This window comes from Megascapheus bottae, chromosome 2 (genome assembly GCF_031878675.1).
Source record: "Megascapheus bottae isolate mThoBot1 chromosome 2, mThoBot2.hap1, whole genome shotgun sequence".
NCBI lineage: Eukaryota > Metazoa > Chordata > Mammalia > Rodentia > Geomyidae > Megascapheus > Megascapheus bottae.
Window position 1 is genome coordinate 35,570,230 of NC_143510.1, and position 14,182 is coordinate 35,584,411.

Sequence of the window (14,182 nt, forward strand, 5' to 3'; positions counted from 1 at the left end):
TTTTCCATTGTCCTCAGATATGGAAACACTGCCAGAAATTCATAGGTGTATTATTTAATTTTTTTCTTTATATATTCTGTTGACACTTTGGTTTTTCCATGTCCTTTGCCTTAAGTACTTTGTTCTTCACAGATGCCCCTAATCCTAACAGTACCCCCAAATCCCCAAGAAGCCACCAAAGAAGATAACCAGGCAATGTTAGAAGTAAAATCTCTACTCATTTTTCAAAGAAGAATTCATCTGAAAAGCTTGCAAGGCCTAGGATCTCAGTTCACATTTCACATGCCCATAGGCTAAAACATGATTTATTCCCTTTAAAATACTGTGTGGAGAATTGTAACAGAGGAGATGAAAGGAGAAAAGAGAGAGAGAGAGAGAGAGAGAGAGAGAGAGAGAGAGAGAGAGAGAGAGAGAGAGAGAGAGAAAGAATATAATCAATAATTAGCATGACTGCCATATTTATTGTCATTTACCAGAAGAAAGCAATTGTAAGGTAAATGTTAAAAAAACAAAAACAAAGTGTTTAACTTCTTCTGGAAGCATAACTCTAAATGTCACCCCTCACTCAAGCTAACAGCAATAGAAAAAAATGTTGCCCATGAAAACTAACATTTTATCTCCTTCCTCTTTCTCATGTATTTGTCAGGGTCCATCTTTCACAAATACCCTTCTCAGATATGACTGCTTGCAGGTCTACCACCTGCGTCCAGAAGTACTGCTGCTGAAATTGCCTCCAAGCCCTCACCACAGAGTCCTTGCTTGACTTCTCGTTCTTCTAGATGATCCTGCTGCCATCTACTCCAGTTCTTTTGGCAGTTGCACCTGTGATTTGAACATTTGAAGAAATAGGAAAAATTAATCTTGGAAAATTTAAGAGCTCCATAGGAAAAATTACGTTAACTTGCTTTAATGGATGCAGAACGGATTAGAAACTCTGTCCAGAGAGCCCTCCAAAGTTGTTATCATTAACAACAATGTTGCTGGGTTGCTTGTAGCTCACACCTGTAATCCTCGCTGCTGAGGAGGCTAAGATCTGAGGATCACAGTTTGAAGCCAGTCCAGGCAGGAAAGTCCATGAGAGGCTTCTCTAGTTAATCCCCCCAAGCAGCCAGAAGTGGAGCTATAGCTCAAGCAGTAGAACGCTAGACATTAAAAAAAAGGCTAGGAAATTAAAAAAAATCAGGACCAGTTCAAGCAAAACAAAACCAGCAAAACAAAACAAACCCTTTAGCCACAATTATTGGGCATCTTACAAATTTCAGGAACTGTCCCTAGGTCTTTGAGAACATGGTAAAACACATCATAAAATCAAAATGGCAGGTACTCCCATGGAGTCAAGGACTCAGATGCTGAGCATCCATTTTCTCAGCTGGGGAATGTCAGTACCAGTAGCCAGTTCACAAGAGTAAACATTACCTTCACACGGAAGGCGAGTAATCCATATGCGTACTCAAGAAGCAATGAATGGTTCACCTTGACAGTCAACGTGATTGGATTGAGGGCTCCCTAGAAGGCCAGTCAAGGGACACCTTGGTGGGTGTCTGTGAGGCGTTACCACAGAAAACTTTAAGGGAGAATGGCCCATCTTGAAGCTGGACTGGGGAGCCAAATGGAATAAAAGGGGGAAAGAGAAATCTAACCATTCACCAGCACAGGCAGGAATTCTCTCTGCTTCCTGGCTACCATGGGTGAGCGTCCTCTGCCCTGCTTTATTCTCCCTGTTGCATACTTGGAGATTTCAAACCGTGAATGGAAAGAAAGAATTCCTTCTTAAAGTTGTTCACACAGTAAGGGGAAGGTAACCAACACACTTGGGAAGAAAAGAAATAACTCAGAGAAGACAGTAATTTCCCTAAAGTCACACTGCTAGGGAGTGATAGAGCAGGATTTGAACCAGCACTGCCTGATTCTAGTACCTATTGTTACACACTGCCTAGAGGAAATACACACACACACACACACACACACACGCACATACACACACGCACGCACGCACGCATATCCACACATATACACACAGAGTGAGAATAAAAGAATATGTTTCTTTACAATCAGGTCTTTCCTCTTTTAAGCATATTCCTAGTATGGTGCTCAAATTTTAAAATAAAATAGTATTTGCAGGGCTAAGAGCTTGGCCTAGTGATAAGAGTGCTTGCCTCTAGCATGCATGAAGACCCAAGTTTGATTCCTCAGTACCACTTACATAGAAAAAGAGGGAAGAGCTTCTGTGGCTCAAGTGGTTGAGTTCTAGCCTTGAGAAAGCCCAAGGAAAGTCAGTGCTCAACCCCTGAGATCAAGCCTCGGGATTGTCAAAAAAAAAAATAGTATTTGGTGAATGGGATAAGGGCCAAAAAATTGCAAAAGCATGGGGTAAGGCCAACCTGCAAATCCCCTTCCTGCTTTTGTTTAACAGGAATGGTTTAAAGATAAGGATTCCCTAAAGGATTCCAAGTGGTGTTACCTTAAGGGGTGACTCACCCAGCAAATGTGTGCCATCCACAAGAAGCTAGGAGGATACTTAGAGTTTCTTTAGCAACAACTACATATACCCACGGGCACAGGAACCCATGTGCACTTGCCAGTGTGATGAACCATGCAGCCCATCTGCGCTGGCTCTCTATGTCACCAGTCTCCATCCGTGCCTTTTGAATCACATCCTGCTCTTCAGAAGGGACTTCGGATGTCCCCTTAAGCCAAACAGTCCTTAATATGTTTCTGATCCTCTCTGTTCCTTTCACCAACCTTTGAGAAAGAGGTGTGACCATAGCCTGGTCAGGCTCACTCCTGCAAAACACTGATAACTAAGAACAATAAGCAGAAACTAGCACAGGAATTTCAAATCACTTTAAAGGCGCAACAAATAGCTAAAACAGTGTGCTATTTGTTTTCATGGATGTTTGCATTTAGATCTATGCACATTAAGGAATTTCTGAATAATATATAAGAAGCAATGTGTGACATTAACCCTGTGTGGTAAACCAAGACAAGCAGGCAGCTTAGATGATAACTAGGCTGAAGAAGAATGAGTCACTAAAGGAGCATGGATTAATATCTGGGAGCAAAATAATAAAGTTAATGTCATGATTCCCACTTCTAAAATCTAACTCTTTAATTCATCAGTAATAACAAATATTTCTTTTTTTGTGTGGGCAATGGGGCTTTTGACATAGTTTGACATGGTTTGCACTGTTACATTGCTGTGGAATCTCCTTTTGCAAGCATCTAGCATTTCAGAAATTGGGATTTACATTTGGTTTCTGTAGATTCTCCTGACTCCTGTTGTTTCCACTGTCTCCACCCCTTTTTGAGTCACAAAAAGGAATCAAGTTAAAAAAATAAAAAAAGAATCAAGGGTAATGCTAGGGTTTCAGGCTTGAGTACATGAAAGAATGGACATGTTAAAAGAAAATTGGGGACCAGAAATAACAACCAGGTCTAAAACAGAAAAACTTGGTTTGAAAACAGATTGGTTGAAGATATCAAAGGGAAAGGGATGTTTGGGGATTGTTCTAGATTATGTGTTATTGACATAAAAGGAGAAAATGGGAAAGAAAAATCACAACAGAAGACAATCCAGAGAACATCAGAAGAAGGAAGACCCATGTACATAAAGCAAAGAAGAAAGAAATGGCCAAAGATGATTATTTGAGACTATGAAACCATAAATTCTGCAATCCTGGTGAACAACTAGTACATTTGTGGGGTTTTTTTTTTAGTGACCTAAGGTTAAAAGCTATTATTATGCTAAGGCCTTTCTAAGGAGAAGCTTATAAATGTCATTAGCCCATTGGCCTAGAGCAGTCAGGATGTAAATGAGTACACAGTGAATTGCAGTGAATGTTAAAATGTCACTTTGTTTGGCATAGAAGCCTGGGTTTGATATAAATGCTGTTGGTTCTGGGGAATTAAACAATACAAATAGGATTTTTATCTCAGTGCAAAGTACAAATAATTCTCTGGGGTGGCAGATGGGTTAACCACACAATTTCATGAGATGAAAGATATACAATTGTACCTTTTCTAGGGAGGGAGAAACATACAAGTGATGGAAAGTGATTAACTCAAAGGGAAATGACTTAGGGATTACCTAATAAATTCACCCTTTTAGATGACATTGAAAATATAGGTAAAGTTGGCTGGGAGTTTGGCCTAGTGGTAGAGTGCTTGCCTAACATGCACCAAGACCCAGGTTTGATTCCTCAGTACCTCATACATAGAAAAAGATCAGAAGTGGTACTGTGGCTCAAGTGGTAGAGTGCTAGCCTTGATAAAGGACAGTGCTCAAGCCCTGAGTTCAAGCCCTAGTACTGCAAAAAAATTTTTTTGAAGCAAGGCATTCCACAAAAGCTGAACATGTAAATGAGTGAAGCCAGGCAGGAATAGGGTGAGGAGAAAGATTGCAGAGGCTACTTCCTAGCGCAGGGCAGGGAATCCAATATACAAAAGAAGCCAACTTGCCAGAGCCCTAAAGTTGATTCTTAGAGTTGCCAAATGACAAAAAAAAAAAAAAGCAGCTGACTGAGACTCTGGTAATTCAAGTGGTATTGAATAAAAGCAGGTCTATATCACCATTTTAAAAGCACAACATCCATCTTGCAAGCTCCAGGAGATTGAAACTATAACTATCTTGCTCTCAGAGGTATCCCTGTCTTTCCTCACAAATGAATAAGCGGAGGAATAAGAAAGAATAGACTCAGGAAAGCAGATTTGGCCACTGGACCATTTCCTCTGAAATCAGAGAGTTGGTTCCAATGGTCACTCCCTCTTCTATTTGGAATTCTCAGGTTACCTTTAATGTGGATTGTTGTTTTTTATAGACTTGTATCCTTCTCTTCAGACAGTCATTTTCTCATTGCATAGCCACCAAGGCAGCTTGGATATTCTTTTGCCAATGACTGTTTATGAAAGAAGTGATGCAACAGGGCTCCTCAGAATACCTTAATTCACCCTGGTGGAGGTCAGGCTGCCCAGACAGGAGCAGGTGCACCCTGTCTTGATGTTTTGCCCAAGGGCAGGCAAAGGAGTCCTAGGGCCTGACCTCACTCCACCCCTAATGCTTCTTGCCAGGCACCTTCCCAGGACCCATCTGGCACCTCTAAATTACAGCTAAAAGCCTTCTTAGATGGTATACTTAGAGATATTTCACATAGTCATACCTTTACATTTGCATGCTTATGTATGCATGTGAATAAGTAACCGAGAAATACAAGCTTGCAGGAAAACTTATTTACTCTTTTTGACAAACAATCTGACTTTTCTATGATAAGATAATGTACTGACTATGCTGATGTCATCTCTTGGCTAAATTATGCAATCTTTAAAAATAATATGGTTAAGTAGCAATCAAGCAGCCTATAGACCAACATCCTCAGACTCCAAAAATACCATAAGCATGACCACCAAAAATTTGATTCCTGCAACTTAAGATGCAAGGATGCATAGTGAATGTGATAACTGAAATGCGTATGCATTCAAGCCGGGCACTGGTGGCTCATGCCTATAATTCTAGCTATTCAGGAGGCTGAGATCTAAGGGTCACAGTTCAAAGCCAGCCTGGTCATTAATGTTTATGAGACTCTTACCTCCCATTACCTCCAAGGAAACTGATTATGGAGCTGTGGGTTAAAGTGGTAGGGCATTATCCTTGAACCAAGAGAGCTCAGGGATCTGAGCTCTCAGTATTTCACAAATACTGAGGTTCCTCATCTGCTTTAATACTTATTTCATTATATCTACTTGTATTAATTAGGAAAGAGTCCTTTTCACTCAATACTGTTTCCCCCCCACAACCCACCCCCAAAAAATGGACCAGGATTTTGGCCTAGTGGTAGAGTGCTTGCTTAGCAAGCATTCCTTGGTACCACATACATAGAAAAAAGCCGGAAGTGGTGCTGAGGCTCAAGTGGTAGAGCTCTAGCCTTGAGAAAGTCCAAGGACAGTGCTCAAGCCCTGAGCTCAAGCCCAGGACTGGTAAAAAAAAAAAAAAAGAAAAGAAAAGAAAAAGAAAAAAGAAAAAAAGTTTATTTTCTTTCTCCTTATTCTTAGACATTTGTTAAGTAAAAATACAAAGCAGACTTTCTCCTTCCTTGGGTGGTGACAGGAAGGACCTGGGGTGAGATTATATTTACTGAGGTCAACAAGTGAGAATTAAGTTTATACTTTGTGACAATAAAAAAAAAGTGTGTGTGATTATGGGTCGACTATCTTTCATTACTATAAAAGAACCATCCTATCCTGAGCATTTTGTTTATTTTTTGGTGGTTCTAGGGTTTGAATTCAGGGCTTTAGCCTTGACATGCAGGCACTAAACCACATGAACTACATTCCCAAGTTTTTAATTCAGTAATTCCCTGAATAGGGTCTCACTTGGACTGTTATCCTCCTATTTATACCTCCCATGTAGCCAGAATGATAGGCATGCTTCTCCAGCTCCCCCTCTCTGCCCCCACATTGGTAGAGATGGAGGGACTCCCAAGTCATCTTCTTTTTTTTTCACCTAGGCTTGCTTCACATTTTGATCCTACTGGTCTCTGCATCCTGAGTAGCTTGGTTTACCAGTATGGGCTACCACTCCTGTTTTAAGCAGGAATTCTGTGATAACATTGCATCTCTGATCTCAGAGGTTAGAAGTTTTCAGTGGGATGGTATTGTGAATACAAATATACTACAAGTAAAGTTCAGAAGAGTGGACTGATCCTGAACGCAGAACTGGGGTTTAACTGTGGTTCTAGGTTGGTTTTTTTTTTTTTTTTTTTTGCCAGTCCTGGGCTTGAGCTCAGGGCCTGAGCACTGTCCTTGGACTTTCTCAAGGCTAGAATTCTACCACTTGAGCCTCAGCACCACTTCCGGGTTTTTCTATATATGTGGTACCAAGGAATCGAACCCAGGTCTTCGTGCATGCTAGGCAAGCACTTTAACCACTAGGCCAAATTCCCGGCCATGGTTCTAGGTTTTTTCAGTCATATCTCTTGACCATCTTATTAAAGTCTCAAAGATTGTCTCCCTTATACAGAATAGGGGAGAATAATTATCCCTACATTATAGAATGAAGACGATTCATATAATGGCTCTGACTTTATAAGTGTTCTGTGTTCCATGAATGTTAACTGCTGGAATCATCATCATCATCATCATTATTGCCAGAGCTGGGGCTTGAATTCAGGGCCTGGAAGCTGTCATCTGAGCTTTGGTGCTCAAGGCTAGCACTCTACCACTTGAGTCACAGCACCACTTCCAGTTACCTCTGAGTAATTTATTGGAGGTAAGAGTCTCATGGGCTGACTTCAAACTGTGATGCTTACATCTCAGCTTCCTAAGCAGCTAGGATTATAGGTGTGAGCCACCATCACTCAGCAACTGCTGGTATTGTAATCACAGAAGCAGCCCAGAGTTAATTTCCTTAGAAAACCCCAGTAATTTAGACCTACAGGCAATGTTCCCTAGCTTTTCCCAGGTAGTCATAATCAGTATCTCCTTTATTATGTGTGTGCAGGTGCTAGGCCTGGAATTCATACTTCTACTTAGGGCCTTTTTCCTGTAAGATATAAAAGTTTAGACTTAAAAGTCTCTTGCAGTCATCTGCCCAGGCTAGCTTTAAACTATAACCCTCAGATTTCAGCCATCTGAGTAGTTAGGATGACTACAGCACCCAACTTATTACCTCCTGGTGTTGAAATGAAGAGGGACTAACAGACAGGGATTTGATTGTTTCTGTCTGGCATGGTTCATCTTTTCTCCCTCTTTCTACTTACGGGTTTCAGATAGGCGACATTGCTATGACGAATGTCGTTTAGGAGCTGGTCTCTGGGAGTGATTTCTACCAGTGGAGGTGGCCTGTTTCTGGGCACTGGTTTGAGTGTTTTGATCACATCTTTGAGGTTGGTTTTCTCAGGCTGTTCTCTGGCTTCTGGCATGCGAGACTTGCGCTGAATTCTCTTCAGTTTCACCACCCGGAAGGAGTCAGGGTCTGTCTGGTACTTTGGAGTCTGAGATGGTGTTTTCATCATTTCATTTCTTTGTCCAAAAGGCATTGCTTGGGGATTGGGAGACCGTCCAGGAGGAGCCTGGAAGAACTCTTGCATTCTGGGATCTGGCATGGGCCCACCTAACATTTCCCACATCCCGGGGGGCAGCCCCAGACCATTTTCCAACATGGCTATTAACTTCCTCTGCTCTTTGAGTTGCTGTTGCTTTTGTTCTTCATGTCTTTTCTGCCTCTGTTTATCCTGATTTCGTGTGAGCAGATTAGTCACCACCATTCGGGGCCCTGGAAGCTCAAAATGGTAGCCCATCTTCAAGAGAGTATTGTTGGCCTTCAAGAGCCTGGCGATTTCCATTTCTGCATGGTGGCCCAGCATGTGCCTCTGGTTGTGAAAACGAAGTTCAGTGAGCGTCTCGTTGAACTGGAGGCATCTCAAGATGGCTACAATGCCCTTGCCGGTGATGAAGTTAGACTCGATGTTGAGGGTGGTGATGCTTCTGTTCTCTCTCAACATGTTAGCCACTGCGAAGGCCACGCTCTCATCCGCACCCACGTTTGCTAAACTGAACGTTTTGATGTGTTTGTTCTTCTTCATGGCATTCACGAAGTCCAGTAACATGTCTCTAGGGATGTTTTCGATGTTGTTTAGGTTGAGTTCCTTCATGTCCGGGTCATTCTGTCTCACTCGCCTCAAGCTCCCATCCAGGTCTGTTTGATTTCCAGAAGGCCTTGCACTTATCTTAAGAAAACTAGTATCTAGAGCTAGCTTCTTAGGATCTAGCTTTGCTATTTTTTTCCCACTTGTTTCTTGGGCCTCAGACCTGACTTTCTGGTCTTCAAATGCTTTCGGAGTGACTCTTTGGCTATTGCTCTCACCATTGCGAGTTTGTTTCTGTGCTTCATTTCCTTTCTCCCTATTGGATTTTCCATCACTGCCTTCACCATCATCTTCATCATCTTCTCCATCATCATCATCATCTTCTTCTTCATCCTCCTCCTCCTCATCATCTGTTTTTCGTACACTGTTGCTGTGTTTTGATTCTCTTTTATGTGCAACTATTTCATTATTCAGCTTATCTTTTAAAAACTGGGGCACCCTTTTGACACCTCTGTCTCTGTCTTCATGATGTTCTTGAGTATTTTCCTAAAAGATAGATTTATAAGAGTTATAATATATAACAGTGAAAAACACAAAGCATAGCAATATCATATGAGGGTTAAGTGATGGGAGCTTTGTGGTTCACAAGTATAATCCTATCTACTTAGAGGCTGAGATCTGAGAATTTTGGTTCAAAGCCAGCCCAGGTAGACAAATCAGAACCACTAGTTAAGCAGCAAAAAAGCTTGAAGTGGAAGTATGGCTCAAGCGGTAGAGTACCATCTTTGAGCAAAACAGCTATGAGAGCAAGCTAATGTCTTTTGAGTTTTTTTTTTTTAAGAATTTATTTATTTATTTATTTATTTATTTATTTATTTATTTTTGCCAGTCCTGGGCTTGAGCTCAGGGCCTGAGCACTGTCCTTGGATTTTCTCAAGGCTAGAGCTCTACCACTTGAGCCTCAGCACCACTTCTGGATTTTTTCTATGTATTTGGTACCAAGGAATTGAACCCAGGTCTTCGTGCATGCTAGGCAAGCACTCTACCACTAGGCCAAACTTCTGGCCCTTGAGTTTTTTTTTTTTAATAAACTTATTATAAACAAATATGACCCAAAACAAAAATAAAATGTCTATAGGTGTGCACACACATATTATGACTGTGTTTATTTCATTCCATGAATAAATGTCCTTTGGTGTCCCTGGGGGATTGGCTCCAGAATTCCTGTGGATATCCTAATTCCTGAGTGTTTCAAATCCTTCTTGAAATTGTATAGTATTTTCATATAACTTACACATTCTCCCATGGACAGTTACTTCAAATCATCTGTATATGACATATAATGCCATAGACAAGATAAACACATGTAACTCATTGTTATAATGTTTAGGGAATAATGATAAGAAAAATCTTTACTCATATGCAATTTTTCTTTTTTGGTTGGGCTTGAACTGTGGCCCTGGGCACTGTCCCTGTGCTCTTCAGCTTTAAGGCTAGTGCTCTACCCCCATTGAACCACTTCCAGCTTTCTGGTGGTTAATTGGAGATAAGAGAGCCTCGTGGACTCTCATGCCCAGACAGGCTTTGAACCACAATCCTCATATCTCAGCCTCCTGAGTAGCTAGGATTACAGAAATGAGCACCAGTGCCCGAAAATGCAAAATGAAAAATTGTTTTTAAAATTCTATCCACCATTGATTGAATCCAAGGGGACATAGAAGGGTAACTGTATTGAAATAAAATCTAATTTATGTTATTTTCAGAATCTGTATTTTTAAATGGTGTTTGATTCTAGAAGTAGTTTTTTTTTTAAATACTTGCATTAAAATTGTCGTAGTTTTTAAATCGATATATTGGTACTTTTCTGTCATAGAGAGCTTAGTAAGCATGTCTGCATCCAACAGCCCTGGCTTACACTCTAATTTCCTATTGCTCTACATAAAATTTACATGACTAGGGCCAGGAGTTTGGCCTAGTGGTAGAATGCTTGCCTAGCATGCACAAAAATCCAGGTTCAATTCCTTGGTACCACATACATTTAAAAAACTGGAAGTAATGCTGTGGCTCAAGTGGTAGAGCTCTAGCCTTGAGAAGGCCCAAGGATAGTATATAGGCCCTGAGTTCAAGCCCCAGGACTGGCAAAAAAATAAAAATACAAAAATTTACATCACTAAAATGTCTGTTAATCCTGTAGAACATTTATGCCAAAGTTTTCCTGAGAAGTCAACAGATGTAAGAAATGAAATAGTTTAGACTATGTTTTACATGTTTTTATGCCACTCCTGGGGCTTAAACTGTGGTCCTGAATGTGTCCCTAAGCTTTTATTCTCAAGGTTAGCACTTTACCACTTCAGCCACATCTCTACTGCCAACTTTTTGAGTTGTTTTCTGAAGATAAGAATCATCTGGACTTTCCTGCTTGGGCTGTCTTGAACTGTGACCCTCAGATCTCCGCCTCCTGAGTAGCTAGTATTACAAGTGTAAGCCACCAGCACTGGACTCTTTATTTCTCTTGAAGGATCAAATAACTAAAAAGAAACATGCAGCCATAAAATAGAATGGGATCAAGCAGAAATTTAGAAATCACTACTTCGGCTAGAAGAGAAAAATACCAGCTTTAGTCAATGCTTAATAAACTTATTACCCTTTCTCCATGCAGTATATGTACCTCATAGGTACATATTTGAAAGATAGTGTAAGCAGTCTGTGAGTCAAATAAGGATGTGTGGACCAACAGCTTAACCTTACTGCTCAGGAGAGATTGGAATTGGCACTGTAACTTACACTAAACGTTCCCATTGTACTTATCATCTTTACCAGCAGGAGGAGCCAGCTGTCAAGCTGTTTACACCAGAAGAAACAACTTTAAAAAATATACATTTTTTCCCTTCTAAACTCAGTGTTTCTATTGAATTAACTGTGTATCCATTAACATTATTTGTAAAAGGTCTAGACTGAGTATATCAAGATCTAACCCACTCAAGCCAATAACTCATTTTTTTTTTAGTTCATGTTTAAAGTCACCTCATCATGAAACCTCACCTGATAGTAAAGGAACAACATACATTGTCACAAACAGCAGGTGTAAGGAAAAGAGATTTTTTTACCTGGAAGGTGGGACTTCATCTACTTTCTCAGTTGTTTTTAAGTGAAGCATTAAAACAATTGTGATGATACACAATAAATCTGTAGTGCCAAAAGACCATTCTGGTTGTTAGGTTAACACAATTTCAAGAAAAAATAAAGTTGTCTTTATAATACCTTAATATCTAGTAGTTTCTAAATACTCAGTGCATGGTGACAATATGACACATTTTCACTTAGTTGGCTTGGTATACAGGCTGTGTGTGTGTGTGTGTGCGCACGCGCGAGCGCACGCAATCTTTAATATTGTATGTGAACTAGCAAAAACATACATGCCTGCTGAGAAGAAGCCCATCTTTCATTAACTCATTAGCTTGCATGAGTTTCAAAGGTGCCTTATGTGCCAAGAAGAAAAGAAAAAGAGTTTAGGGGCAAATGATCCTGGGTGGTGAATTTAATCACTAACTGTGCTGGTGTGGACCTCACACAACAAGCCTGGCAGTGTTTACCTAGGTGCCTCTGCAAGAAGGACCAGGTTTCCCCTCATAGGACATAGTGACTTTTAGAAAGGTCCAGTGTGGAACACGATTAAGTATTGTTATAGTCTAAAACAAAACATTGCAGTCGTGCAAAGAAATCACCATGGCCATACAGACTCCAGACAGCTCAGTGCCCAGGCAGCCATTTCTCTGTCACACACAGAACCCCAGTTACCTCAGACTGCACAAAAGTGGCTGGGACGCGCTCATCTTCCAGCATTCGTCTCGATGCCTTTTGCCAGTACATATAGTCAATGAGGGATTTGTGGTCGAAATTTCCTGTAGGTGGCTTATGGGTCTGATCTTTCTGAATCATGCTCACGGGCAGATGGGGGTCAGGGGCCATGACTTCCATTTCTGACTGCAGTTCCTTCAGCTCTTCCGGGGACAAGTTGGCCAATATCTCATCCTCATCGATCTCCTCACCGAGGGTATCTTCTGCATGGGAATTCCTGCCGTGCTCTGACATGGTTCTGATTTGTTCTATTATCAGTAAAGAAGAAATAATGGAAGCTGATTTTCTTTTTCTTTTTCTTTTTAAGAAGAGGAAACCTCAAGATCCTTCAGTTGACAGGGAGCTCAGGTCAATCCACCCTTGAGATTTTTTCCCCACCACTATTAAACTTAATGTGCTCACTGCGCAGCTAGGAGAGACTACAGCTAAGCTTCAGCCGTATCTATATTAAGCAGGGCTTGGCTGACCAGGGTCAGTTTATGGAATTACTACGCTGCTCTCTTTTTGGCAACTTGAGTCAGCTGTGCACATACTCGTTGACATTTCAGTGCAGCTGCTTGTGTCTGCTTGTGAATAAACTGAGCTCCCAGGAAGAAAACTCATTCTCTCACTAAACACCCCCATGTTGCCACACAACCTTCTTGCAGCCTGAGTTCTTCCCCTCCACCCCCAATGCTCTGAAACTCACTTCTGTTCCTCGTCAATGGTGAACACAACTTAACATCCGTCAGAAGCGAAATCCAGCCAGCAAAACTTCAGTTCTTTCCAAGTGAAAAATTCACCTGGAGGTGGAAATCAGACTGCTCGGGGTTCACTTGCTCACTTACAGAAAGACAGAGACGGGCTAGGTAATTCATCCCCTGTAATCTGAAGCTTTGTGAGATGTGCTTACCTGCAGCTAGATCCTGCGATCCACCAGGTGGGAAAACCAGCACTTGAGTTTCCATTATGACCAAGGAGTTGGATATCTTAAAACATTCTTTTTTCTTATTAAGCATCCATTAAGCCTGGGTAAATTAAAATGAAACTAAAGTCAAATGTAGAAAAGACTTAAAGCACTAAAATACTAAAAGAAACCACAAGAAATACACACACACACACACACACACACACACACACACACACACACACGAAATACAAGTGGGAAAATAACTTTTTTACTTTAAATTTTACTGTTTGCAAACTAGACTTTATATTTATTCAGAGGTATATACTTTATACATTACAGTGACAGATGTGTATAGAAAGATAACATTTTCCTTTATCTCACTGCTTATGACTAATACTTTGATTTATCATTCCATCATCTCATCATTTTTCCCTTCCTTTCTTTGCCATTAAACTGTGGGTTTGCACTATCTAGTCAAACCACTTGAGCCATGTGAGCCATGGACCCAAAGCCTTTTTTACTTTTAGCTTTTTTTTTTCCAGATAGGATCTCATGATTTTGCCCTGAGCAGCCTCAGTTCATGACCCACCTAGCCTCTGCCTCCTGAGCAGGTGGGATTATAGACATGTATCCACTCCAGCTCTCAGCCATTTCTTTTAGGCATATAAACTCTATCATTTTTTTGTTCTTGACTGGTTTTTGTTTTCATTTTTCTGGTGCTGGGGATGGGACCCGTGGCCTTGTGCATGCTAAACAAGTTCTTTTTTTTTTTTTTTTTTTGTGCCAGTCCTGGGTTTTGAACTCAGGTCCTGGCAATTGTCCTTGGGCTTTCTCAAGCCTAATGTTCTACCACTTG

The 14,182-nt window shown here is 40.9% G+C and overlaps 1 protein-coding gene across 1 annotated transcript; it reads right to left on the reverse strand.

The window, feature by feature from the left end:
- Positions 1–745: 745 nt before the first annotated feature.
- Lmod3 (leiomodin 3) lies at positions 746–12,671 on the reverse strand. The gene is made up of 3 exons (XM_090355420.1): positions 12,378–12,671; positions 7,752–9,125; positions 746–822 (listed from the first exon to the last, which is right to left on the reverse strand). Exons 1-3 carry the CDS (start codon positions 12,669–12,671, stop codon positions 796–798), a joined length of 1,695 nt encoding a protein of 564 aa, XP_090211546.1. The 3' UTR covers positions 746–795.
- Between the last annotated feature and the right edge of the window lie 1,511 nt (positions 12,672–14,182).